This window comes from Ostrinia nubilalis, chromosome 13 (genome assembly GCF_963855985.1).
Source record: "Ostrinia nubilalis chromosome 13, ilOstNubi1.1, whole genome shotgun sequence".
Classification (NCBI taxonomy): Eukaryota; Metazoa; Arthropoda; class Insecta; order Lepidoptera; family Crambidae; genus Ostrinia; species Ostrinia nubilalis.
In genome coordinates, this window is record NC_087100.1 from 8,862,679 (window position 1) to 8,887,840 (window position 25,162).

At 35.7% G+C, this 25,162-nt stretch overlaps 3 protein-coding genes across 6 annotated transcripts; 1 reads left to right on the forward strand and 2 right to left on the reverse strand.

The window, feature by feature from the left end:
- The first annotated feature begins 1,718 nt into the window (after positions 1-1,718).
- LOC135077584 (uncharacterized) lies at positions 1,719-8,415 on the forward strand. Of its 2 annotated transcripts, XM_063972137.1 has the most exons (6): positions 1,719-1,900; positions 2,498-2,955; positions 3,093-3,248; positions 3,445-3,538; positions 3,794-3,875; positions 5,202-5,340. In XM_063972137.1, exons 2-6 carry the CDS (start codon positions 2,572-2,574, stop codon positions 5,236-5,238), a joined length of 753 nt encoding a protein of 250 aa, XP_063828207.1. In that variant the 5' UTR covers positions 1,719-1,900; positions 2,498-2,571; the 3' UTR covers positions 5,239-5,340. The 2 variants fall into 2 exon arrangements, with proteins under 2 accessions (XP_063828207.1, XP_063828206.1); XM_063972136.1 differs by lacking the exon at positions 3,794-3,875 and having other exon boundaries at positions 5,202-8,415.
- Positions 8,412-23,290, reverse strand: LOC135077582 (sodium/potassium-transporting ATPase subunit alpha-like). Of its 3 annotated transcripts, none has more exons than XM_063972133.1 (18): positions 22,653-23,290; positions 17,496-17,645; positions 17,018-17,190; positions 16,699-16,869; positions 16,360-16,489; positions 14,177-14,413; positions 13,538-13,753; positions 13,109-13,129; positions 12,761-12,948; positions 11,233-11,404; positions 10,996-11,144; positions 10,687-10,888; positions 10,360-10,514; positions 10,008-10,194; positions 9,539-9,778; positions 9,003-9,191; positions 8,794-8,911; positions 8,412-8,589 (listed from the first exon to the last, which is right to left on the reverse strand). In XM_063972133.1, the coding sequence occupies exons 1-18, from the start codon at positions 22,798-22,800 to the stop codon at positions 8,475-8,477; spliced, it is 2,961 nt and encodes a 986-aa protein (XP_063828203.1). In that variant the 5' UTR covers positions 22,801-23,290; the 3' UTR covers positions 8,412-8,474. The 3 variants fall into 3 exon arrangements, with proteins under 3 accessions (XP_063828203.1, XP_063828205.1, XP_063828204.1); XM_063972135.1 differs by having other exon boundaries at positions 17,496-17,904; positions 22,544-22,736; XM_063972134.1 differs by lacking the exon at positions 17,496-17,645.
- Positions 23,291-23,375: 85 nt separating this feature from the next.
- LOC135077585 (enoyl-CoA delta isomerase 2-like) lies at positions 23,376-24,573 on the reverse strand. Its single transcript, XM_063972138.1, has 3 exons — positions 24,033-24,573; positions 23,828-23,917; positions 23,376-23,746 (listed from the first exon to the last, which is right to left on the reverse strand). The coding sequence occupies exons 1-3, from the start codon at positions 24,405-24,407 to the stop codon at positions 23,474-23,476; spliced, it is 738 nt and encodes a 245-aa protein (XP_063828208.1). The 5' UTR covers positions 24,408-24,573; the 3' UTR covers positions 23,376-23,473.
- Positions 24,574-25,162: the final 589 nt, after the last annotated feature.

The following is a 25,162-nucleotide window of genomic DNA, read 5'->3' on the forward strand; positions in this document are numbered from 1 at the left end:
TGTTTAATACGTTTGACCTACATGAGAATGAGATTGAAAAAGGAAGATTCAATTCATGTTATCTGAATGATGAAGATTTTGATTCCAGCTGCATGGTCACTCAATTACATAACATTATTTAATGCAATAAGAAACATTTGGGAATCAATGGGCAGGGCACATAGTACGCAGAACTGACGGCCGATGGGGGCTGGGGCAGCAAGGTTCTAAAAGAGGAGGAAGTACCGGAAAACCCACGAGGTGGACCGACGATTTGACCTCATACAGGAAGGGAGCTGGATGCAGGCCTATGTTCAGCCATGGACGTCCTGTGGCTGAAATGATGATGTTGATGAATGTCAATTGGGTATCAAAACATATTAACATAACAAAGTTGAATCAATGTGTATGACCGCTATCTCATTTGCAACTTTGAAGAAAAGAGATGCTGAATGAAGTCACTATCATCATCCTACATATAAAAACCCCAATGTACTTAGTTAGGTAATTAATTCTTTCGGTTTCCATTATTCGTTATTCTATATTCTTTTAAATTCTGTGTCCAAAAGGAAGTGATTAAGTAGGTAATTCGTTGCATTATGCTTAGAGATTGAGGTTGAGGAGGTGTAGTGTGAACTGTGTTGTTGAGAAATATTGCCACAGGTTTGCTTGCTTACAAGGCCCACCGCGCACCTTACCCGCATTGTGTCTACGTGATTGGAATATTGCCCAAACTACGGCCCAAACAGTCTTAATGACAGTAGGGAGCGACCTCGACAACGCAATTTCTAAATTAGGTAGGTACCTAACCTACTTACCATCCAGTCGCGGGCATTAATTTGATTTCGAAGATTAGAAAATATAACAAATAACTAAACTTGATTACATCATATAAAACACTGTCTGCCAGATCTTGCTCACAGCCTAAGTAAGGCCATATGGTTCAACATAAAGACTTCTACATACTTATCTGCTGAAAAATTTCTTAGGATTTTCACAACGACCGGTAAGTAAGTAGGTGCGCTGCCCGCATCCAGGCGCTTCCCGCGACCTTCATTCGATCGTCGGTCAACCTAGAGAGAATTACAGGTACCTATAGAAATCAAAACTAAAGATCAAAGGTATCTAAATTAGGTAGGTACCTACCCTATTTGGATTTTATTTTTTAGCAGTTTTTACACAATTACTTAAATTACGATTGCTGGAAACTACTCGTACGAATCCAGTAGGTACAATATCTTCAGGATGGGATGATGTTGGTTTTTCCGCGCTTTTGCAATGTATCAGGGATGTTTGCAAAGTTCCTATCCTACTAAACTGATGGCTTCGAAGCCATATTCATTCATCAGGAGAAGGGGTATAGGTAAATTCCCGTGATGCCTAGTCATTCTTATTCTTCTTCGCGGTGAAGGGACACTATCTGCTAATGTTTTCAAGATGCCATTCTTCACGCCCATCAGAGAACTTCTTTAGCGAATGATGGCTTCGAAGACAAAACAGAAATTTACCATCTCTAGGCTAATACAATACAACTGGCAGAAAATGCCTTTTCTATAAGGCATTAAGTTCGTCTTATCGTACCAATTAGATGGCATTAAATCATTAATAAATAAATATTTTCTTGTGTTGATCACCACAACTTTTTCTGCACTTGGCTCAATAGCTTATTGCTTTTGCCTTTTCCTATAAAAGGAAAAGCAAAGAAACGTCAATGTCAGGTGATGTGATTGATTGTCAAAAATGTCTCAAATAGTTTTAATCTAACTCGTACGTGAAAATTAAATAAATACCTAGATTCAAAGCGTAAATAATAGTGAAAACGATCAAAATATAATTAACATTGTGGGCCAGTTTACTTAATCAAAATAATTGACGTCGATTTCTCGTGATAGAACAGTACTCATCAAAAATAAATGCAGAGGTAAGTTCATGTTTTACAGTCCTTATTACTCTTGTGTGATTATCAAGTAAAATAGCTTCATGCACGATCGTTTCATATAATTCCTCTGGTATTGCATGCAGCGTTACCTAAACTGAAGATGGATCCTAAGCAAGGTTGGTTCCACCAACGAATTTACGTAGAAAAGCTCATAGAAAAGAACATAAAACAACATTATTGACCTTACTTTTCAAGAATTAAGTTTTTTTAGGATTTGTGAACTTATTGGTATTACAACTGTTGTTGTTTCATGCCATAATATCATTTGGATTGCTGTGATATTGATACCTACACCTACTCACATCCAACACTAACATTGACTTCCAAACCCTGCAATTATCTATCTAAACAATATTTCTTACATGCTACCTACTTTGTGTTTTTAAACCATTTTCCTTGATAGCACTTAAATAGATTATTATCTGGTAATAAAATTGTTGTACTAACATAATGATAATAATTTATTGGATACCTAACTATTCAAATAGCATGGTGCACTTTTTGACATTTAGAAATGCACAAAATATTTCATACATCAATAAAAATATTTTGTTAAATATTTTGTTTTGGTTTTTGCAGGTACTTTTAACGAATCTGTATCTACAATATTAGAGAGGAAAGTACGTGGTTGGCTCAGCGGAGTTATAGACGACATGCGGCGCAGTAGTCCTGTGCAGCAGTGGCTAGACTCGCTCCCTGCTGAAACCGTTCTTGACAACAGCAAGTTGGATGAAGAAACCAAAACTCTTGACATAAAGTCTGATGAGAGTAAACCTGAAGAATCTGTTACTGAAAACACAGTTTTGGAATTCAATGGTGAAGATAGCACCCTTGTGGAAAAACAAGAAAAACCACAAGATGACAATAATTTAGAAGTTCCAAGCTCAAAAGACATAAACAAGAGAAAATCTTTAGAGAGTGGCTTATTGAGTGGCAGATGTGGGACGGTTAAGAAGTTGCAGAGAGATTACTCTGTGCAGTCGGAAGGTTGTTCACCTAGATTAAAAAATCCTTTGTTTAGAGATCATTCCCTTCAGGTGAGAATTTTACACTTTACTGTGTTATCACATTAATGATTTATTAAAAGAATTCTTTTGTTTATTTTATTATCACTGTTGTGCAAGTGACCTTCACAGTTATCTTAGTTATTTTTATAATTTTATTTCGTTTGCAGTCTGATGCAAGCGGATCGAGTGGCAGCTCAGTTTTGAATGTTTTGGGCGCAAGGAAAGTGGATGCTGAGTCAGTATTGATAGCACTAGGCTTTGGTCCAAGTGAAAAGCAGCAAAAATTGCAAAGAATTCCAGATAGATTTCTAGTACCATCTAAGGTAATTAATTGTTATTACAAAATATTTCAGCTTCCAAAGGATAAATCTGCATATTATTTTCAAGTTCTATTTGCAGGAAATATGTCATTACTAATTTCAGACAAGTTTTATCTGCATTGGTTATTTTTAGTCGAGATAAATTTATTCAAAACATGAATGTTGTGTGAATATGCAAATGATTTTTGTTATATTTCAGTTAAAAGGCATCAGTACAGAAGAATTCATAAAAAATGAACAACATTCAATGCGTATGCATGACTGTGGTGTTTTTGGTTACAGAGGATTAACAGGTATTTTCACTTAATTATTTTAAATACATCAAAATACCTTTACATATTAATAATCTTAAATTACTTGTATAACAATCTGACAACTAACGATGGTTTTGGTAATAATTTGGTAAATAGTATAATATGCTGTGTAGTATACTGTACAAAATGTTTCATGTATATTTACATAGTTCATTTAGTTTACTAACCAAATATCATATCATTAATAACGATGGGTGTACCTACAAACTACTAATGCTATTAACTGACTAACAGAGCACTGCACTCCAGTTTGCCGTTTTATGAAACCTGTATCAGCTTATCACAGGTCATACCAGGTTCCAGAGATTGCGGTGCAGTGAGTATTATTAACTGTGTTATCTTTATAATTTAAAGTTGTTTTTAATATTGTTGTAGTAATATATTATCCCATCAAAAACAATACTTGTCAAAAAAACCAAGTCTCGCAACTCAGTTGTTCTACGGTAAAAAGTTGTGAGATCCATGTAATACCAAGTCCAGGCCAGGAAATCTTTAACGTTTTACATAAATTATTGACTTGGCCATCGCACTAAATAATTTAATTTACACGTGTTTTCATGCGATGGCCAAGTCAATATATTTATGTAAAACGTTAAAGATTTCCTGGCCTGGACTTGGTATTACATGGATCTCACAACTTTTTACCGTAGAACAACTGAGTTGCGAGACTTGGTTTTTTTGACAAGTATTGTTTTTGATGGGATCTCATTTCTTTTTGTATTTTGTAGACAGCAGTTATGTATCTAGAAAACTGGACCGAAATTGAAAAATTTATCTCGACTTGGCGGTTGCACTACCGTGCCCCCAAATCTCATTTCTTTTTGTATTTTGTAGACAGCAGTTATGTATCTAGAAAACTGGACCGAAATTGAAAAATTTTACTCGACTTGGCGGTTGCACTACCGTGCCCCCAAATATTTTAGTTTTTCCTTGATTCATACACCAAACACTACTTATATTCCAAATTTGAAGCTTCTAGGTCTGCTAGAAGTGCCTTAGAGTTTTGATGATCGGTGAGTCAGTGAGTGACAAAATTAAGTAACTTTGACCCTTTATAATTCTTAAACTACTGGTTCAAATTGAATGAAATTTTAAATATACCGTGTCTTTACAATGCCTGCATAGCTAATGAAAATTCAGCCTTCTAGTTTTATCCACAACGAAGTTACAGGCAGTCGAAAATGGCCTGAATTGCTTCGAGAAAAGGATGGTACGGCCGTGCCGCTTTTTTGCTCGACTTGGTGGGGGCACTGCCGTGCCCCCAGATTATTAACAGCAATGTAAATAAGTAAGAGACTTTCATAGGATCATGGTTTCTGCTTGCTTGGGATTTTCTAATAAATGGAATTTTATAGTCTTTACCTGTTGGGTTATCTACTCACTTACTAATACTGTAAATACAAAGTTCCTTAATATTCCTATTTAATGTTTGGACCTGTGTTTAAGGACACTGTTGGTCCCCTAAAAATAGAGCGTGTCGTATCGTAATTTAACGTTGACTAAACACTGTGGCATGGCATCTTATTTTTAATACCTAGGTGGGAATGCAACAAAAATGTATTATTTATTTTTTATGTTGTCAACTGTTGTACATAAAATGAACAATTCAGACAGAAATTTAATGGTAAATTGATTATTCCAGGGAATCCTCATGTTCCACCGTCGACAATTGTAGCTAAGATAATGGAGCGGATACTCCAAGATGACGTGTGCCGCGAGGAGGCGCTCACGAAAGCACGCCACTCAATAGGGGATATGCGCCTGCCGCCCGCTGCCTACGGCTTCCTAGCGTCCCGGTTCCGAAACAATTGAACACCAGTAAGTTTATATTTGAGTGATCGCTTAATGCTGCAATAACGCTGGTCTACTTCTTAGGGGCCTCGCCCACGGCGACTTTTTCGACAGCATCGCTACTAACGCGCGTTAGTCGCATTTGCAACGCACTACAGAAGTGATGCCAACGTGCTATAGCAGCGCGACTGCATCGCTACAAAAAGTCGCCGTGGGCGAGGGTCCTTAGACAGCGATAGATGGCGGAGTCTTGTTTAGCGCGGAGCGTGTATTAAGAACGATAAATTAAAAATTTTGTTAGGTATAATTTTTTGTCATGAAAGCATTATGGAGACTTTTCTGAGCGCAGTTGTGACTTAGTAAAAATTACTTTGTTCATTTTCATTTTACCACAATTTTTAATGCCACTGATTGATGTTTGAAAGAGATCTCGAAGCTACGTGGCGAGTTGCTTCTTGTAAGTTATGCATTTCATTTAAAACCAAGTTGTCCTGAAAAAAAGAAAATAAAGAATACACACAGTGTTAAAAGTATCCACTGTCATACTTTTTTCATAAAAACGCACTGAAACTGAAATTATTAGTAACATTTTCCTGTATCAAGCTCCAACTATGAAAATTAGATTAACTCGCCAACTACTTAAGCGGACTGTACTTTCTGATTTTATGGTGTATGTAGGGTACTTGATGTGCAGCACAAGACATGTTCGGCAAACGCATTAGCGGTAGCGCTCATGAAATAAACGAAATGAGGTAATAATAGTCCATCGTTATCGGACTTCCGATTCGCGATTTCGTCATCTCCGTCGACCGCAGGATTATTTTTGTATAAGTTCTTGCAACTCACAAAGGCGAGTGAGTTTTACTTGTGTGTGTACGTGTACATGCACAACTATAGTGGAATGTCTATCAAAACTTGAAAAACGAACAGTAGCGAGCCACCACACATGTAAAGCTCTCTCGCCTTCGTGATTTGCAACAACTATAAATAAACCCATTCCCGACCCAAGAAAATATTTATCTCATTTGGAGCCTGTTATCAGGAATGTGACTTGTTACGATTATAATTTTTCTGTACTGGATTTAAAGTAATATATCAGACACATGTGACAAATAATATTCCACTGCCGATTTATATTATCCGGGATAAGGCAAATAGGTTATCGGGGTAGGTTTATAAACTATACAGCAGTGATTTATTAATATGCTTAAATGAATTATTTATTACATAGTTTTATATCCCATTTATAAATAATATAGACCATGTTTATACTTGTAGAGTACGAAATTATTTACAATAGTAATATACACATGTAATATCATAATACCGTAGAAATTCTAAATGAAATAAAAATAAAAGACAACTATTACGAGTAGAGATTTAAAGTCAAATCTATATGTACCGTAGTTTCTTATTCTTAAGTCTATCTGTAGTGAGAATTATAAAATTTATATATTTTTATCTTTATGTGATTATATCACACTAAGTGATGGTGATGGACGATGATGATGAATAATAGATTATTATTAAGCAAGGCGCGAACACACCGCGTGTATATTCATAGAAATAAAAATAATAATGATAAATTTGTCAGTATGAGTATGGATTAAATGGTAGGTATGAGTAATCGCTTAAGAAAAACAAAATGAAACTATTGTCGTGAATATTCTACACTTGTATTTTTACTACTACGATGTTTCTAAAACATTACTACAAATTAATATCAACTTTGGATCTGATACTGAATCTTACAGGCTTAGTCTGTTTAGGTTTTAACTATTTATTGAATTTAATCCTTGAGAGCTTACAGTAGTTTCACTAGACATTTTTCTATAAAACCTGACTGATGAGAAAATGTAATATGTATCAGCGTACTTATCATGGAATGTATCTAGGTCAAATACTTATATTTTTACATTTGAATAAATTAAATTCTTAATATTGGTGTCAAACTTGCCTCTAAGTTACATTAAACTCTTAGATTTTTAAGTGCTTATATCTAATGAAAACGGACGTAGTACAAATGTCTACTTACATTTTAAATATAGGTCTTGAAATACTTAAAAAAAAACTTCATTGAGTAGTATGTAAGTAGTAATAAATCTCTGTTAAAACTATTTAGACGACGAGTTATAGAAAAAATTAAGAAATAATTTAATTAGTAGCATTAGTTTTTCAGTAAACTAATAAAAGATGTAGGTATTTTGTGTTCGGTTTCTGAATCTTTCTGCTAATGGGTTTTAATCGCTTTGCACCAGTTGTTACTCTTATTTATTGAAACATGATCATAATAAAGAGCACAATTTATTGTAATGATCAATTTATACTGTTATGTGATGTCTTTGTTATATTATTATGCCACTTACAATTTTATTAGAATAGATGTAGAACTATAAGATTTAATGTTTAACGCGTGAATGTAGAGAAGGGATGGCTACAGAAAATATCATTTGACACGTGCCTTATTGAACTAGGTACATAAAACTAGAATAAATTGCATGTTTTGTTTTGGTTTAAAGTGATTATTCGCTATGAAATGTGTCCCTAATTATTATAATAATGTATAACAGCTTGGCTACGTTTTTACTCGGACAAAGAAAAATAAAATTTAATATTGAATTAAAATTGATTAGTCAGCGTCAAATGCCACCACTTTGGGTGTCACGTCACGAACTATTTGACCCTGACTGTATCTCATTGAAATAACAGAATAATCATTGAATAATCTGATAATTCTACTATCTCCGCCACTGATATAACTGACTGCGGACTACTATTATAAAATAAAAAATGTACCTAATGTACTCAATGTAGCCAGACTGTTCAGATATGAGCAAAAGTAACGTAGCTAGACTGTTTAAAAGTATCGATGTTTAGACTCACTTTATTGTCGCTACTGTCATCCCTATCGTTTAGGATATTAATTGTTGAGCCTTTTGTGATCATATTTTACAGTGACCTGAGTGTTGCGTTTTTGCTCATTTAAATTATTGACTTAATATGATTGTTAATGGATTGTGGTTTATGTGGGAACAAAGTTATGTGGAAATAAATATCAATATGGATTCCAGTTTTTTATTAAACAATCCTTTACTCAAAATCTATTAGGTATACTTAATTATGTTTAATAATAGGTTAGATCATTGTACCAGCCTTTAAATAATTTCCTGCGAATGCAATATTTTCTGAACTCGTCAAACGCAAACATGAAGGCTGAAAATGGTAAAGCTAGGAACCACCTGGAAACAACGATTCTAATTGAACTCGTAGACTCTTTCAAAAAATTGCATCAAGTTCAAAAGAATCTACTACTTAATTAATACCTGAAAGTAGATCGGCTACGTAGTTTGGGAAACTTTCTTTACGGTTGATTAGTAGGATCAATAAATAAATATTCAAGGTGCCTATTAAATTATACCATAAAAAGTTGAAATGTAACTAACCATCTCCATTTTAATGGATACGTCCGGAAGAACACATTAACACTTGGTACGTAACATATAACACTAGATAATATGAGTTCAAATATCAGGCCAGCATTCAGGACGTGATTCTTCATTCCTAAAAAGACAGTTTTAGTATAGGGATCGAAGGAGCACGTACTTATTCCTTATTTAACAAATTAAAACATAAATAATAGTCACATTCTTACCAACATGGAAGAGCGAATTGAATCGAGTCTTGCAGATGATGCCGTTCATCATTTGCGTGACGACCACGGCCACGAAGTAAGCCGCCTGACACGCTCGCTCCAGCTCTTTGCGCTCAGCGTACGTCCACTCTTGGCCCAGGGAGTCTTGGACGTCTGTCACTGCTTCGTTGTCCCATCTTCGTCTTATACCTAGGCAGTATGGTTAGCATACTTTATCATACTTATAAAAAAAAGCTTAACTTACTTTAAAAAAAATGATCATTAAGATTTACTAACCAATGAATATTACTAAAGAGCCAATATAGACTATTGCTATATTGAAAGCGAATAACATTCATTGGTACTGTCTGTACCTAGTGATTTTAGTAACCTATTTTTATTGCAATACTGAGATGGTTCATATTTATGTTAGACTAATCTAATAACAGCATTTAGAAATAAGCTTATTTACGAAATTGGCGTATTTCTATTGGCCCATCACGTACGTATTTTGACTAGTTATATTGTTCATATTCGAAATCGCCCAAGTTACAAACCGAATAACTGCGGAGGATAGAACCCATGTTCAGCCATAACCATGAAGTAGGCGAACATTCCAGCGGCGAACTCTACCAGGCCCAGATGCCCATACACGAGCGTGAGCATTCGGCAGGACACCAGTGGGTCGTCGGTGCGAGGTGGACGCGCCATTACATCGGATTCCGCTTTTTCGTGAGACAGAGCTACAGCAGGCCACATGTCCGTGCCCAAGTCTATGCAGAGAATCGTCATTACACCTGGAAAGTCAGCGTTTTAATATTACAATTCGGAATTGCCAATTCCTGAAGAGAATGATGATTCAGGACTACGATCACGATGACGGAAACGTTCCATTATCCTAGTGCCGGTCGTAGACGTACCTAAAGGTACATTGGGTGTAATATTTGTATCGTAAATTAAAAATGGCTATACGTATAGGTACCTACTTAATAAATAAACGAAGTTGATTATCTAAAATGTACTAACCTAGTGGCAGAGGAATGGAGAACAAGATAAACATTAATACTGGAAGAATTTCAGGTACGTTCGATATTAGGATGTAACAGACGGATTTCTTAAGATTATCAAATATTTTTCGACCTTCCTCTATCCCTACAACTATTGTTGCGAAGTTGTCATCCAAAAGAATGATATCTGCGGTCTGTTTGGAAACCTGGAATTTGAACCTTTGTTACTTATGTACTCTATACGTTAGATACGAGTACATACAATAATACAAACTTATTCTAATTCCACTAAAACTACTTTTCTACAGGAGGTACATGTAGGTAGAGCACATTACAATTAAAAGAGAGAGATAAAGAAGGTAATCACGCACTTGAGAACCAGTGATGCCCATAGAGATGCCGATGTCAGCGCGGCGCAGCGCAGGCGCATCGTTAACGCCGTCGCCGGTCACCGCCACCACTCCCCCGCCGCGTTGGCACGCTTCCACAATTTGCAGCTTTTGAGTTGGAGATGTTCTAGCGAATACTATAAAAGATGCACGAAAATACTTATGATTAAAAACAAAATAGATAATAAATCAGAATATAATAACTCAGACGCTACTGAAGCTATCTCTATATAGGTAGGTTGTTCTTAGGTAGGATGAGCTGAAAATGCTGGGTAAAGTTGTAAGAATTAATGTATGCTGGTATTCGACCTATTTCATAATGCTTCTCAAGTGTCCAATTAAGCAAGTCTGGAGTCATATTCCGGAGTTCAGAGCCGGTTAGTACACGACATTTGGGTGAAGTGGCGATGCCGACTTCTAATGCGATTGCGCGGGCGGTGGAAGGGTGGTCGCCCGTCACCATCATCACACGGACACCCGCTTCTCTTACCCTTTGTATTGAATTGCGCACCTGGAATGGGAAAATTTGGTATAATAAAAACAAGTGAACCTTTAAATAAAAGACAGAAGATTCTTGGCCGTCTTGTAACGTCATGTTAGTAGGTAACTCCTAGTTACCTCTTCTCTTGGTGGATCCATCAGTCCCATAACTCCCAAAAATCTTAGGTTTTGCATAGGGAAATTAATTTCTTCAGTATCAAATGGATATTTCAAGGGAAATTCCTTGGGGTCAAGATACAAATCGGCGAAAGCTAAAATTCTTTCTCCTGGCAAAAGTGCATAAAATTGGTTAAAAACATTTTAGTTTGAATAATTTTCAGTGTTATTTTCACTTTAAGTAAATCTTTTATGTACCCGTATTTGCTAGAACATCGCTGGCCTTTTCAGCGGCCACTCTGATTTCTTTCGTCAAACTAATATTATTGTTTTCTAAAGCTAGAGTCGTGCAGCGTTCGAAAATACATTCGGGTGCGCCTTTCATAACTACTATGTACCGTGAAGCATTAGTATCTAGATGTATACTGAGCTGCAAATAAAATATCAGCACATCAGTAATAGTTTTCTTTTAAACGGAATTGTTAAATGAGATATTATACAGTGTGAGTCACGTTAAAGTGTACATATGAAAATAGATGAAACTAGACCTATTTTTATCGACAAAAAAGAGGTCAAAAATTTTTTGAGATTTTTTTTTAATTTTTTATAGAATTTTTTTTCTTCAAATTACTTATTGTAAAGAAAATGTAATAACTTTTAAACTAAGCGGTATATCCTGACAAAATAAAAACAGTAATAATGCTAAATAACAGGCGATACTAAAAAAATACATAAAATATACAAAAAAGGCCAACAAATAATAAAAAAATGATACTTTTTGAAAAAAATCTGCTTTTAAATTCGTGTTTTTTTGGTTATTTGCTAAATTTCTCCAAAAAATGCCCCTATAACTGGTAGTTTTTATTACTTTGTATTATTCTCTATCGTATTACCTTCGTAAAACCAAAAACCGCATGTCTCTATCCCTATCACAACGTTTGCAATGATCGTTTGAACTAAGCCTCTCCGGACGCGCCATTCAACGCTTCGTTAACAACGAAACTGAAAATGGCTGTAGATTTGTAATTTTGATAAAGACAAGTTAGATTTAAAATAAAAACAAAAGATTTCGAAGTAAAATAAGCATTTTAGTTAAAATTAAAATTGTCTCTACCTGTAGCGGAGAATAATGTTGTGGCAGGCCTTTGTTCAAACGATCATAGCAAATGTTGTGATAGGGATAGAGACATGCGATTTTTGGTTTTACTAAGATAATACGATAGAGAATAATACAAAGTAATAAAAACTACCGGTTATAGGGGCATTTTTTGGAGAAATTTATCAAATAACCAAAAAAACACGAATTTAAAAGCAGATTTTTTTCAAAAAGTATCATTTTTTATTATTTGTTGGCCTTTTTTGTGTTTTATGTGTTTTTTTAGTATCGCCTGTTATTAAATATTATTACTGTTTTTATTTTATCACGATATACCGCTTAGTTTAAAAGTTATTACGTTTTCTTTACAATAAGTAATTGGAAGAAAAAAAATTCTATAAAAAATAAAAAAAAACTCTCAAAAATTTTTTGACCTCTTTTTTGTCGATAAAAATAGGTCTAGTTTCATCTATTTTCATATGTACACTTTAACGTGACTCACACTGTATATATGTAATACCATAAGAAAATCTGCGGGGAAATGGCGTGTAGTAATTAAATTACGTGAGACTAGACTACAAAGTAAACCCTGCGATATCTTTTAACTTACCTGTAAATTATTCTGATGTGCATGCTTGAAAAGTAGATAGGTATAGACTTACGTATGTCCTAGTATCAAAAATAACTTACTTGATATTTGTTCACTGAGTTAAAAGGAATTTCAGCGACCTTAGGATACTTATTTCTTATTGCAATCAAGTCGTCGTACTTGCTCAAAAACTTTAAAATGGCGGTTTCAGAAGCATCGCCTGATACGCCTTCAATATTGAGTTTTGCAGTGCTGCATAAAGCACCACATAGTTTTAACGCGTTAAACGCTACAAGAAAATGTGATGTCAGTGTTTCTAATACTAGCGTAAGTAGAATAGGTACAACGTCAATTTTAATGCTAATTGAGCATTGTAATGAAATGAGACGTAAATTACGATTGTTTCATGATCACTGTATTCCAAATAATATTATTCAAATTAGACCCACCTTGGTTATTTTTCACGATATCTGAAATGAAATAATAATTGGTACCTAATGGTGTCTCAGAAATACGAGTGATACTTAGTTGGTATAATATCATCCATCACACAGGGTTTCTGAGTGCACATTTACCTATTTATTACTTACTTCATAATTAATTCAAGTTCAATAGATCAAAATCAAAATTTATTTTAATATTAAAAGAAAATCGAGGATGACGTTGATGTCTTTTGTAATAAAATACTGTATGTATCCCGTAGCAAGGTTTTTTGGGGATATTATTTAAAGTGGCTATGTAAACACAAAAGTATTCAATTCATCAATATTCAAGTAATCATTAAACATTAAGATACCTTAGATGACTGGGAATTAAGTAAAAAAAGTGGAAACATTTTTTTTATTTTTGTGGTGAAAATAAAAAGTTTTTGCGCTTACTTAGGAATTGTGAATCTGTCACGGAATAAGTTTTGTTGGCCATCCAAACATGTTGAACACACATCTTGTTTTCAGTGAGCGTGCCGGTTTTGTCAGAGCAAATTGTGGTGCACGCGCCCAGAGCCTCGATCGCTTCCAGATTCTTGATGAGGCAGTTCTTCTTGATCATGTGCTGAGCTGTCAGCGTAAGCGATGCTGTGATTGTGGGTTGAAGACCTGTACATAACATCATACTCGTACCTATATGTAGAATAATGTAGATAGTCCACCCACTGTAGCGATGTCTTTCAACGTAGAATTTTCTGTGAATTTCCACTTATTCAGGTTAAATGGTTTAGTAATTTAAGGCTGAGTTGCACCGCCTTATTTCAACCGTGATTATGATTATAACCATCGATGGTGGTGATCGTTGGTGCACCCCAGCCTAAGTGACTCAAATAAATGAAAGTATTTCTTGGGCAAGAAGACCACCAGATATTTTGTAGGATTTTATAGGGACGCAAGAAAACAGTAGAACACTACGCTTTGAGTATGAACAAAACACATGCAGAGCATGTCTGTTTTTAAGTTAAAAGTTCAATATTTTTTGTTGAATGCTTGTCACGACACAAAAGGTCTAGTAAGGTTCAAACTGCTGACCTTCAGGCACATTAGCGACGATCATTCCGATGACGAATACCGTGGTTTGCATAAACGGGTAGCCCAGGGCAAGCGAGGCTGCAGCTATGAATACTCCTAGGCTCAGAGCCCACACTGACACGTAGCGCATGAACCGGGATATTTCCCGGGACAGCGGGGACGGCGCGGGACGCAGGCGAGCCGCGAGTCCCGCGACGCGACCTAGGGCTGTGAGATCCCCGCAGCACATAACGACACCTGGAATTTTGAATTAGGTGAAGCCTAAAAACCAATTGACTTTCACTTAAAGGAGGCATTTATGATAATGACTTGAGCATAATAGCTAACATGTTACAATGGCGTATTACAGAACGAAGCTCAAAATATTAACATGATCAAAGATATGCATTGTTTTAGCTATTAGGAGACTATAAAGTTATGAAGTTATAACGCTAGCTTATTACATTGTAACATCATAATATAGGTAGATACATATTCGTTCGTTCGTTCGTTTCAGCCAAATGACGTCCACTGCTGTTTGTCAGATACTTAACCTTTAACTATAGTCGTGAAAAAATAATCACACTCCCATGGACGTCGGGTCTCACAGACCCCTATCTAAAATTCTTCATAATTTCATATTTGAACCAATTTGAATTTATCAAAGAGTTGATATATATCTAATAACTATTAATAAAGGATCTAGTAGTAAATGTAATCAATTTTCAATCATTATTTAATTATTTCTTGGCAAATTTAAAAAACATAGACATTTTTCAGTGTTAATTGACTTGGCATCACATAAAGGCTCCTCAATTACTGTCGATTAATAATAAATCAAACTAATATTTTTTTCCTTGTTAATTAATAACCGTGTAACATAAAAACATAAACAGAATTTCTGAAAGACATAATATAAAAATTTTGACAAGGGTTAAACTTACTAAAATTATAAACAGTGGCCTAGAACACTAAAGATAAATTATCTCTACAGGCATGTGTCATCTTACTTTGAGAGCTTTGATAGGCAAAATATACACCATTCAGAATCGGAATCTGCAGCAATGGTACCTTCTAAGACATCTAAACTCAAAAGAAGGATCGTCTACAAGTAAAACCTTACTTCTGGAATGTTTCTTAGATAGTTGGGCTAATAATATAGCTGATGTACTCAGATACTTTCTACCATTATGTATTCTTAAACTAAAACAATTTACAACATATTATAATGATTTACTATAAAAATATTATAGTTGACAAGTCACATCCATACAAGTATGTTTGTATGGAAATTATAGTCATCGGGTCTCCCAGACCCGGATAAAATTTTGGATGGTTATTACTCACGTAATAATTGCCGGAAGACGCGATTTTATGCCTCCTCGGTCCAAACACAGTTAAAACTGAAGCTACTGAGATGGTCAAGAGCAGCACGTGGCGGGAAGGTATTTAAACCGAGAAATTGAAAAGTGGGGTGGGCCTCTGAGACCCGACGTCCATAGTTAAAGGTTAAATAAATAGAAATACTAATAACAAGTCTAGTACTGTCGACTGTTTTTGTAACAGCATGTTCTTTATCAGCATGGACTTTACATCAACACGCTTATAATGCCATCTGCGCATAATGTTCATATTCTTTATCGACCACGATTATGACAATAATAAAAATGGGTATGATAATGACATTACCTTATTTAGCTATCGCCTATCTACCTATGATCATTTCGTTCGCATTTTAGATAGGTATTTCGAATAAACCGTCTACCAGAAAAACCAATAAAAAACCTATTTACATACAATACCTAAGTATTCAACTTACTAATACTTACCCATTATAATAAACGAGAAAGTTTTTAAGGATGTTTTGTTATTCTTTCACGCAAAAACTACGGATTTTCATGAAATTTTACAGGCTATAATTTATTTAACGATTTCAGGCGTAAAGCCAGTTCTTAAATAAACAAACATAAGGATAATATTCTGTAGGTATGTAGGTACTTAGGTACCTATGCTAAATATTTATTTGCGTCTGTTTCATCGTGACCTTCCTTAGATAACACGGCTTACCTAATGAAATTGCGCCGTGCGAGACGTCGTTCGTTTAATAGGTGTCATTAAAGTTACTTAATGCTTAATTTCTTGTGTAATGTCGGTAGGTAATCGTTTGTCAAAGTAGTATTAATTAAATATACAAATCGTTTTACCTGAAGCCCATCCTTCAACGCAGAGGGTGGAGAAAAATGCTACGTTAGGCGATTCGAGTATATTTGCAGTTCCTTCCAGGTTTCCTCGGGAAACAGCCACGCTTTCTCCCGTCAAGGAAGAGTTATCCACCTTTCAATGTAATAAAGCAAGGTACTTGATATGCCTATTGGGCATATGTAAGTAGTATTCTAAGAGTGAACGGAATAGATTAAATACGAGGTTCTTAATTAACAAGTTTTGTTATCGTAATATTGTGTGTCTTGAGTAGAATGTGCGATAGCCTCTAAGTCCTACATTCTTGTCTGTTTACCAAGAATTGATGCAATAGGTTAACTTACTTTGAACCCTTTGCTATCAATAATGCGGATGTCTGCTGGGACCACGTCTCCAGCCTTCACATGAACGATGTCGCCTTTCACAAGATTTCGGACAAGCGTGTTGGAGTTCAGAACCCCATTTCGAACGCAAGATGCATACTCCGGTATCATGCTATTGAAAGTTTTCATTATCTGTGAATGTTTCATTAGTATTGTCATTAAAGGCAGGTATCACTGTTGCTACGATGGGAGATTCCATAAGTACCTATCTAATTGTATCAGAAACGAACGAGTGTCTGTGTAAGTAGTTAGGAAAGCCTTATTCCAGCCGAAAACTTACCTTCGTACTCTTGAAACTTTGGTAAAAACTGAAGAGTCCACAAACAACATCAACTCCAATGAGCACACATCCCAAATACAAGTTGTCTTTGCTAGCATTGGCCTTCGTAGACGTTTCTATCAGATATGCAAGGAGGCACAACAGTGCGCCAAACCATATTAGAACGGAAAACCCTAAAACAAACGTCTAATGAGTTATTACGAGCATGCTCAACATCAGTAGACATTGGTATTTAGTAAACATCATCTTTTTAAGATGTTAATGTAGAGCGCTACCCCTTTACAGGCTAAAAAATTCTAGCGACCATTTAATCTTGGACCATAGGTACACTAGACAGGCAAAAAGCATGCAAGCAAGACCATCCTTCTCACTGAAATTGTGATTTTATTATATAGTGTAGTGCCTTGGCTTTTTCCTTTTGCCCGCGATCCCCTAGCTACTAAGACTTCGCGACCCCCTAAGAATAAACTCTATGTACCTGTACATAAAGACAAAAATAAGACTCGTGGCCATCCGTCTTGCGTTGCTGGCGTAAGGCAGTTATGCCCATAGTACATCAACAGTTCAGCAGCCCTTGCACTTGATAGTCCTCGAACGGGATCAGTTCCGAGAATTTCGTAAACATCCTCTAAATAAAAATAGATTGAAATTAATACGTACCCAGGGGCATAGCTACTAAGGGGCAAGGCGGGGGCCAGAAAATCTCAGTTGAACTGAACTTTGAAAACTCTCATTTTCAAAATAAATAGAGAGAAATTCGAAAGCTGTATCAGGAGTAAGTAAGTTTAATGTCAATAAAGATAAAATCTAACCAGTTTAGATTGCAGTGGGGCCCCATGCCCCATTTTTATTTGCTCCAGGGCCTTGGTTACCTAGCTACGCTACGCCTAGAGATGGGTTTGTAGCCAGCTAGTTTGGATAATAACTGATTATTATCTATTAATAGCCATTATTAGCCATCCATTGGCTAGTAACCCTGCTATTAACATTGAGTTATAATGTACTACGTACTAGAGAAGACATGTCAACTAGACTGTTTCTGGCACGCAAACAGGTCCATGGACCGAAATTCAATTAGTATGTGCTCAGCGGTTGCTGTGACAACACGCTTGAGTGCAGTTTTGTTTTTTGAAATATGCCATCCTATAGACGAAAATACTGTTCAAATAACTCCAGATACATATTAAGTAAAAATCAAGGAATGACTTTTTACCATTAAGTTGTACATTTATGCACTTTAAAACACTAATTTAATTTTAATTTGTTAATTACAAGGCGTCACCGCGGCGGCAGCCATTTTACGAAAATTTCAAAGAATAAAAATCGCAGACTTGACACTGACGCATAAATTAGTATACGAAAGGAAGGTTAAATACAGCAATAAAAAGATTTTTTTAAAGATTATAAGCACTTTGTATTGTACAAATTACTAATAGTCCCGTCCAGCCCCTTGTGTTAAGCTAAATAAGCTTGGGTTACGGGTGGGCTCACACAATAGTCGTGCGGCATCATGGATCAAACTTGTTTGAATCTCACTGCTGTTGTTCGTATGCGACTGGTTAGTTAGTAAATCACCCTAATTATTGACACCTAGCTCACGAGATAGGCTAAAATTATAATAATTGTACAGTGTGTCTGGTCACCAGTGTCCGACCCGTTAGGGCGCAATAAATGATCAATTTAATCGACAAATCCAGTATTAAAAAATTACAGCTATTTTAATTTTTTTAGTTTCTGAGTCCGGATGGATTCATTTATTTACCAAATCTACCGATGTACAGGACCTATGAGTATAAAAGTGATTCGTTCGACAGCTGAAAAAGTAAGCAATACGTTGTCATCAAAAGCTTCCATTTAAATTTCTTAGAAACACTTGAACGTAAAAAAAATGATGCTTCTTTTTAGATTTTTCAATGTTACAAAAAACTAGAAAGTTTTACATTTTTAGATGCACTAAGTCATTACCTAAAAACTGATATAACTTGGCTTTAAATCAACTAGTCTAGGTGCTAGCTACAAAGGAGATGCAGCGGTGAAAAGGAGAGGTGGGAATAGTCCAGTAACTTCTACCTCACAGCTATTATACGTGTACTCAACCACTGAGATAGTTAACAATAGAGACAATAAAATAACTGAAAGTTTCTGACTTTCAGTTATTTTATTGGTTCTGGAATGAAGGCGTGGGTCATCCCTAGCTTTGTTCCTACCGTGACGAGTGGGAATTTTTCTAAAATCTCAAGATGGACTGACTGAAGATAGCAGGAAGACGCTGGGTGCAGGCCACTATCAACTGGGCGATGTGGAAATCATTAGAGGAGGCCTTTGTTCAGCAGTGGACGTCCAGTAGCTAAAATGATGATGACGATGTTTCCTTACAGTATCCAATTCCATAGGCAGAAACTAAACGTAAACGAAGTGTCGCCTCTGTAATGGTATCATTATCTATAACTCATAATATTTCGTGCGCTGTTGGATGACAGTTTTAAACTAGAGATGGGTAATTTTTTTATCGAATTAGAAAATACCAGTTAACGATTCTCAAGGCGATTATCGATTACATTAGATTTTAATCGGGAAGAAAAATAATTAATGGCTTAAGCATCAGTATGAAGCCCATACGCACTTGTAGCACAAGTAACACGATTAGCCTCAGTCCCCTCAGTTGTGAATTCGGAATCGCCAGTTGTAATTTTAAAATCGCATCACAGAGTGAAGTAACTAACACCAAAAAACGGCAGAGCGAAGTGATTTCGAATGTTTCAACTGCTACGTTTTGTCACTTGTCTAGGAGGGCTAATTTTAGTCTAAGGGAGGGGAGCTTAGATTACATTACAGGAAACGCACAATATAATAAAATAAAATAATGTAAGTAGCTGAACCTTTTTGCTATTGAGCACCATGAAAATTTAACACAATTTAGCCGATTTGTTTATTTTCACAATCGATTCACAATGTCTATGATGAGGCGACCGCAGGAACGTCACTATTCGTGCAATCCTATCAATGAAGTACGACATTTTCTGGTGCAGATTTTATCGCCATAATTATGAAACTTGATAGTCATGGATTTGACTGACAGCTGTCCGTCAAATTCCCGCCCCGCACCCCGCACTGTACATATTTTGTTCGCGATGTCTGTTCTATACGTAGTAATATTACTTCAATGGCTATTAATAGTTTCTTACGTTTTTTCTTCCACCTTTAAAATCAAATCAATATTATAATCAAATATTATTCAAAGAAACAAAAAAGAACTAAAATATTAAAAAACATCAATGTAATTTATATAAACGACATTGTAGTTAAAAAAGAACATAATATATTTTATAAAAGGAGAAACTGACTGACTTAGTGACAGATCAACGCACAGCCTAAACGGCTAAACGTAGGCACTTGAAATTTGGAAGGGACGTAGCTTAAATACCGTAGAGGTGCAATAAGAAAGGAATTACCGAAATTCCCAAGGGAACGGGAATTAGCGGGAAAATATTTTTGTATGAAAAATCTAAACCGCTTAAGTTAGACGCTTGAAATTTGGCATGTAGGTACATTAGTAAACTTAAAGCTTAGTTACAACAAGGAATTTCCGAAATTCCCACGGGAACGGGAATTATCGGGAAAATCCTTTTGTATGAAAAATCTAAACCGCTTAAGTCAGACGCTTGAAATTTGGCATGTAGGTACATTAGTAAACTTATAGCTTAGTTACAACAAGGAATTCCCGAAATTCCCACGGTAACTGGAATTAGCGGGAAAATCCTTTTGTATGCAAAATCTAAACCGCTTAAGTTAGACGCTTGAAATTTGGCATGCAGGTACCTGCAGGTACATGCAGGGAGTTAGGAAAAAACATTTGTATGAAAAAATCTAAACCGCGTAAGATAGATGAAGGGGGTAAAACGGGATCCACGCGTACGAAGTCGTGGGCGGCCGCTAGTGCTTAATAACAGGCGATACTAAAAAAATACATAAAATACCCAGAAAAATGTCAATAAATCATAAAAACTCAGATATTATTTGACTTTTTTTGTCGATAAAAATAGGTTTAGTAGTTCTGCATATTTTCATATGTGCACTTTCTCAAGACTCATACTGTACTAGAGGCCGCCCGCGACTTCGTTCGCGTGGATTCCGTTTTACCCCCTTCATCTATCTTACGCGGTTTAGATTTTTTCATACAAATGTTTTTTCCCGCTAACTCTTGTTCCCGGGGGAATTTTGCAATATCCTGTTGTAACTAAGCTTTAAGTTTACTAAGGTACCTGCATGCCAAATTTCAAGCGTCTAACTTAGGCGGTTTAGATTTTTCATACAAAAGGATTTTCCCGATAATTCCCGTTCCCGTGGGAATTTCGGGAATTCCTTGTTGTAACTAAGCTTTCAGTTTACTAAGGTACCTACATGCCAAATTTCAAGCGTCTATCTTACGCGGTTTAGATTTTTCATACAAAAGGACTTTCCCGATAATTCCCGTTCCCGTGGGAATTTCGGGAATTCCTTGTTGTAACTAAGCTTTCAGTTAACTAAGGTACCTGCATGCCAAATTTCAAGCGTCTAACTTAAGCGGTTTAGATTTTTCATACAAAAGGATTTTCCCGCTAATTCCCGTTCCCGTTAGAATTTCGGGAATTCCTTTCTTAGTGCACCTCTACGGTACCTAAGCTACGTCCCTTCCAAATTTCAAGTGCATACGTTTAGCCGTTTAGGCTGTGCGTTGATATGTCACTAAGTCAGTCAGTTTCTCCTTTTATACAATATTTAGACTAGCGGCCGCCCGCGACTTCGTACGCGTGGATCCCGTTTTACCCCCTACATCTATCTCACGCGGTTAAGATTTTTTCAAACAAATGTTTTTTCCCGCTAACTCCCGTTCCCGTGGGAATTTTGCAATATCCTCTTGTAACTAAGCTTTGACTTTACTAAGGTACTTGCATGCCAAATTTCAAGCGTCTATCTTACGTGGTTTAGATTTTTTCATACAAATGTTTTTTCCCGCTAACTCCCGTTCCCGTGGGAATTTTGCAATATTCTCTTGTAACTAAGCTTTGACTTTACTAAGGTACTTGCATGCCAAATTTCAAGCGTCTATCTTACGTGGTTTAGATTTTTTCATACAAATGTTTTTTCCCGCTAACTCCCGTTCCCGTGGGAATTTTGCAATATCCTCTTGTAACTAAGCTTTAAGTTTACTAAGGTACCTGCATGCCAAATTTCAAGCGTCTAACTTAAGCGGTTTAGATTTTTCATACAAAAGGATTTTCCCGCTAATTCCCGTGCCCGTGGGAATTTCGGGTATTCCTTTCTTAATGCACCTCTACGGTACCTAAGCTACGTCCCTTCTAAATTTCAAGTGCTAAATTTGTAAACTATGAAGGGATATGTTTAATCATTAGTATAACATTAATAGCAGGGTTACCATCTGAAATCGGCTATTATTGGCTATTAATGGCTAATAACTGCTTTTAATCCGTTATTAGCCAATTGCTATTAATCGGATTATTAGCACTTACCCATCTCTAGCTACGCCACTGTATATGTATGTACCTATTTAAGGTTTTGCATCATATTGATGATCCATGATTCGGAATCTTGCGAAGCTAATGTGATTTTACGAAAGGTAGAGACTGGAACTTACTTAGTGGTATAAGATGTATGTCCGTTTGGATCTCCTTTTTCAGTACACTCAACCGAGTGCTACTAAGGTCTCGAGACCTCAATCCCTTAGGATTGTTGGGTCGAAATAAATCAGATATGGATGAAAAGCTTGAGCTTCTGGAGTTCATTTTTACGAGGGCTTATGAATTGCAGTAGAGTAATTGACGGTTTTTAATCGGGAAGGTCATGCGTACTTAATTAAAATTAGAAACTAAAAAGTATAGATTAAACTGTATCATTGAAACATAAGCAGATGTAAATGAGGTACGAGTACTTAAGAGTTACTTAATTAAAATAAGTTCTAAGAGAGTTCTTTTAACTTGCAAGTAGATGGCATGGACTAATATCTCAATTGATTGATCCATGTTGTTAGTCACTAAAATTGTCTGTTACTCTACTTTAATTTGTTTGGGTTGCTTTACTTTAATTAGCTTGAGGGATTGTTGTAGTCAGGACGCAGCGGCAAGAGGGACTTTGAGCGTAAGTAGGTACTTTAGTTGCAAGTAAGTATGTTACTACTACTAGCGTATAATAACTTACTTAGTTCACAGAAGTCAAATTTCTAATGTGTGGATTTTGCAATGATAAAGATGTGTTGTTGGTAGACCTTTGTGAATATAATAAAATAAAATTAAATGAACCTATTTCCTACACACCGCAATTTAAGTAGCCCATACTTTAATTAAAGCAAAATTAAGCAAGCCTTATTTTAATAAAAATATTTTTATTTTTAATCTCTCAGAAATAATAATACCATAATACGACGTATTTCATAAAATTCACACCCTATTACAATGTCTTTCAAAGTTTACTTTTTCCTATTTTTTTAAGTGGATGCATATCATTTACAGTTTTTAACTCTTTATCATTTATCTCTAGCAGATGGTCTTTTATTTGACCCCTTATCAGCTTTTTACTTTCAATCAAAGATTCTCTTTTCATGTTAGTCACTTCAATTATTTTGTCCCAAACTTTGTGCTGCAATTCTTCAGGTTTGTAGAGCTCATTAACAAAACCACATTGTAAAGCTTCAATAGCAGGCATTTTGTAATTAAATAGTAACATTTCCAGTGCCTGAGAACAAAGAAAAGTACATAAAGAACAAAATATTTATATTACACATTTATTAATAGGTACTTATAAAAGTTGTTTTACCTTCCTTTCTCCCATTATCCTTGAAAATGTAAATGATGAACATCCTTCTGCAACTATACCCAGTTTTGTAAATGGAGTATAAAAGTAAGACTGAAAAAACATAATTTATGGTTAGATACCTACTTAGGTACTGCACACTTTTCAGATCTGTCAGTGATTTTTAGATCATTTTCCTCTTACCTACTGCTCATTTAACAATACTTACATTTTCTGAAGCAAACACTAAATCACAAAGTGGTAAGGTTGTGGCTGCTATGCCAATGGCAGGCCCATTAACAATTGCTACAAGTATTTTTGGAAATTCAATAAATGCTCTGATGAAGTCTCGTAATACGGGATAAAGATCGTAAACTCCTTCATAGTTGAATGCCGCTGTGAGGTCATTGCCACTGCTGTAGAAGTCTCCGGTGCCCGTTAGCACTACAACACCGACATTATCATCCCTGGACGCTTCTTGAAGAATATCTATCACCCGACGGTACATGTTCAAGTTCAGTGCATTTTTCTTCTTGGGTTTGTTGTATCGTATCAGTATGATACCTCCGTCACATACCTCGGTTATAATATCTTCAATATCCATTACTTGATATAATTTGGTATAAAATTATTTATTAAATTTATGTACACAAAGAAGTAAAATTCGGAAACATTTGTTAGTACAAAATAAATTATTAAAATTGTTGATAAACCACCACACACCACACTCCCACACTGTTGTCACTGTTTGACGTGATAGTAGATGTCATGTCAGATTATCAGCTGCTTGTCAATGTTATCAGTGATAGCACGCAATAGGGTGAGGCCATTTTGTTTCTTAATGCTGTACCTTTAAAGGTCAATATGGTACGCATGTTGTATGAATGAGTATGTGACAAGCAAGGGATGTAGAATATTGTGAACACGTGACCGGCATTTGAATTGTTGATAATTTGAAACTGCAATTAATAAATCGATACTGTGAACTTCATTTAAAAAAAAAATCATAGACATGAATGATCATGATACGAAAGAGAGCAAAATAGATCCTTCCTGCTTATAAGCATTTCTTCATTCTTAACAAATGAATGTGTCGGCGCCGGACACAGATGCTGCAATTATTATTGATGATTAATAGTACCAATCTTAATATTATGTTATCTGTATAAATCTGTAGAGCGGAAGGTTTGTGATTCCTAAACGTAACACCCGACTGATGCGCAGAAAAAGATAACTGTCAATCAGTTGTGTCATGTCAAGTGTGAGCAGGCGGCTGCGAGGTTATCTTTGAAAGCGTGTTGAGTTTGGTGGAACGTTAAATTGTAGGAAAAGTGATTGTCAACCATCCAAGATATTATC

Bases quoted from the DNA above. Each gene is read 5' to 3' on its own strand.
- LOC135077585 (XM_063972138.1), bottom strand. From the start codon at position 24,407: ATGGATATTGAAGATATTATAACCGAGGTATGTGACGGAGGTATCATA. The intron at 23,918-24,032 runs GTAAGTATTGTT...ATGTTTTTTCAG, and splicing joins TAGTGTTTGCTTCAGAAAAT to TCTTACTTTTATACTCCATT. The intron at 23,747-23,827 runs GTAAAACAACTT...CTTTGTTCTCAG, and splicing joins GGATAATGGGAGAAAGGAAG to GCACTGGAAATGTTACTATT.
- LOC135077584 (XM_063972136.1), top strand. From the start codon at position 2,572: ATGCGGCGCAGTAGTCCTGTGCAGCAGTGGCTAGACTCGCTCCCTGCT. The intron at 2,956-3,092 runs GTGAGAATTTTA...TTTCGTTTGCAG, and splicing joins TTAGAGATCATTCCCTTCAG to TCTGATGCAAGCGGATCGAG. The intron at 3,249-3,444 runs GTAATTAATTGT...GTTATATTTCAG, and splicing joins GATTTCTAGTACCATCTAAG to TTAAAAGGCATCAGTACAGA.
- LOC135077582 (XM_063972133.1), bottom strand. From the start codon at position 22,800: ATGAACTCCAGAAGCTCAAGCTTTTCATCCATATCTGATTTATTTCGA. The intron at 16,870-17,017 runs GTAAGTTTTCGG...AAACATTCACAG, and splicing joins AAAGTTTCAAGAGTACGAAG to ATAATGAAAACTTTCAATAG. The intron at 11,145-11,232 runs GTACATAAAAGA...CACTTTTGCCAG, and splicing joins CGATGTTCTAGCAAATACGG to GAGAAAGAATTTTAGCTTTC.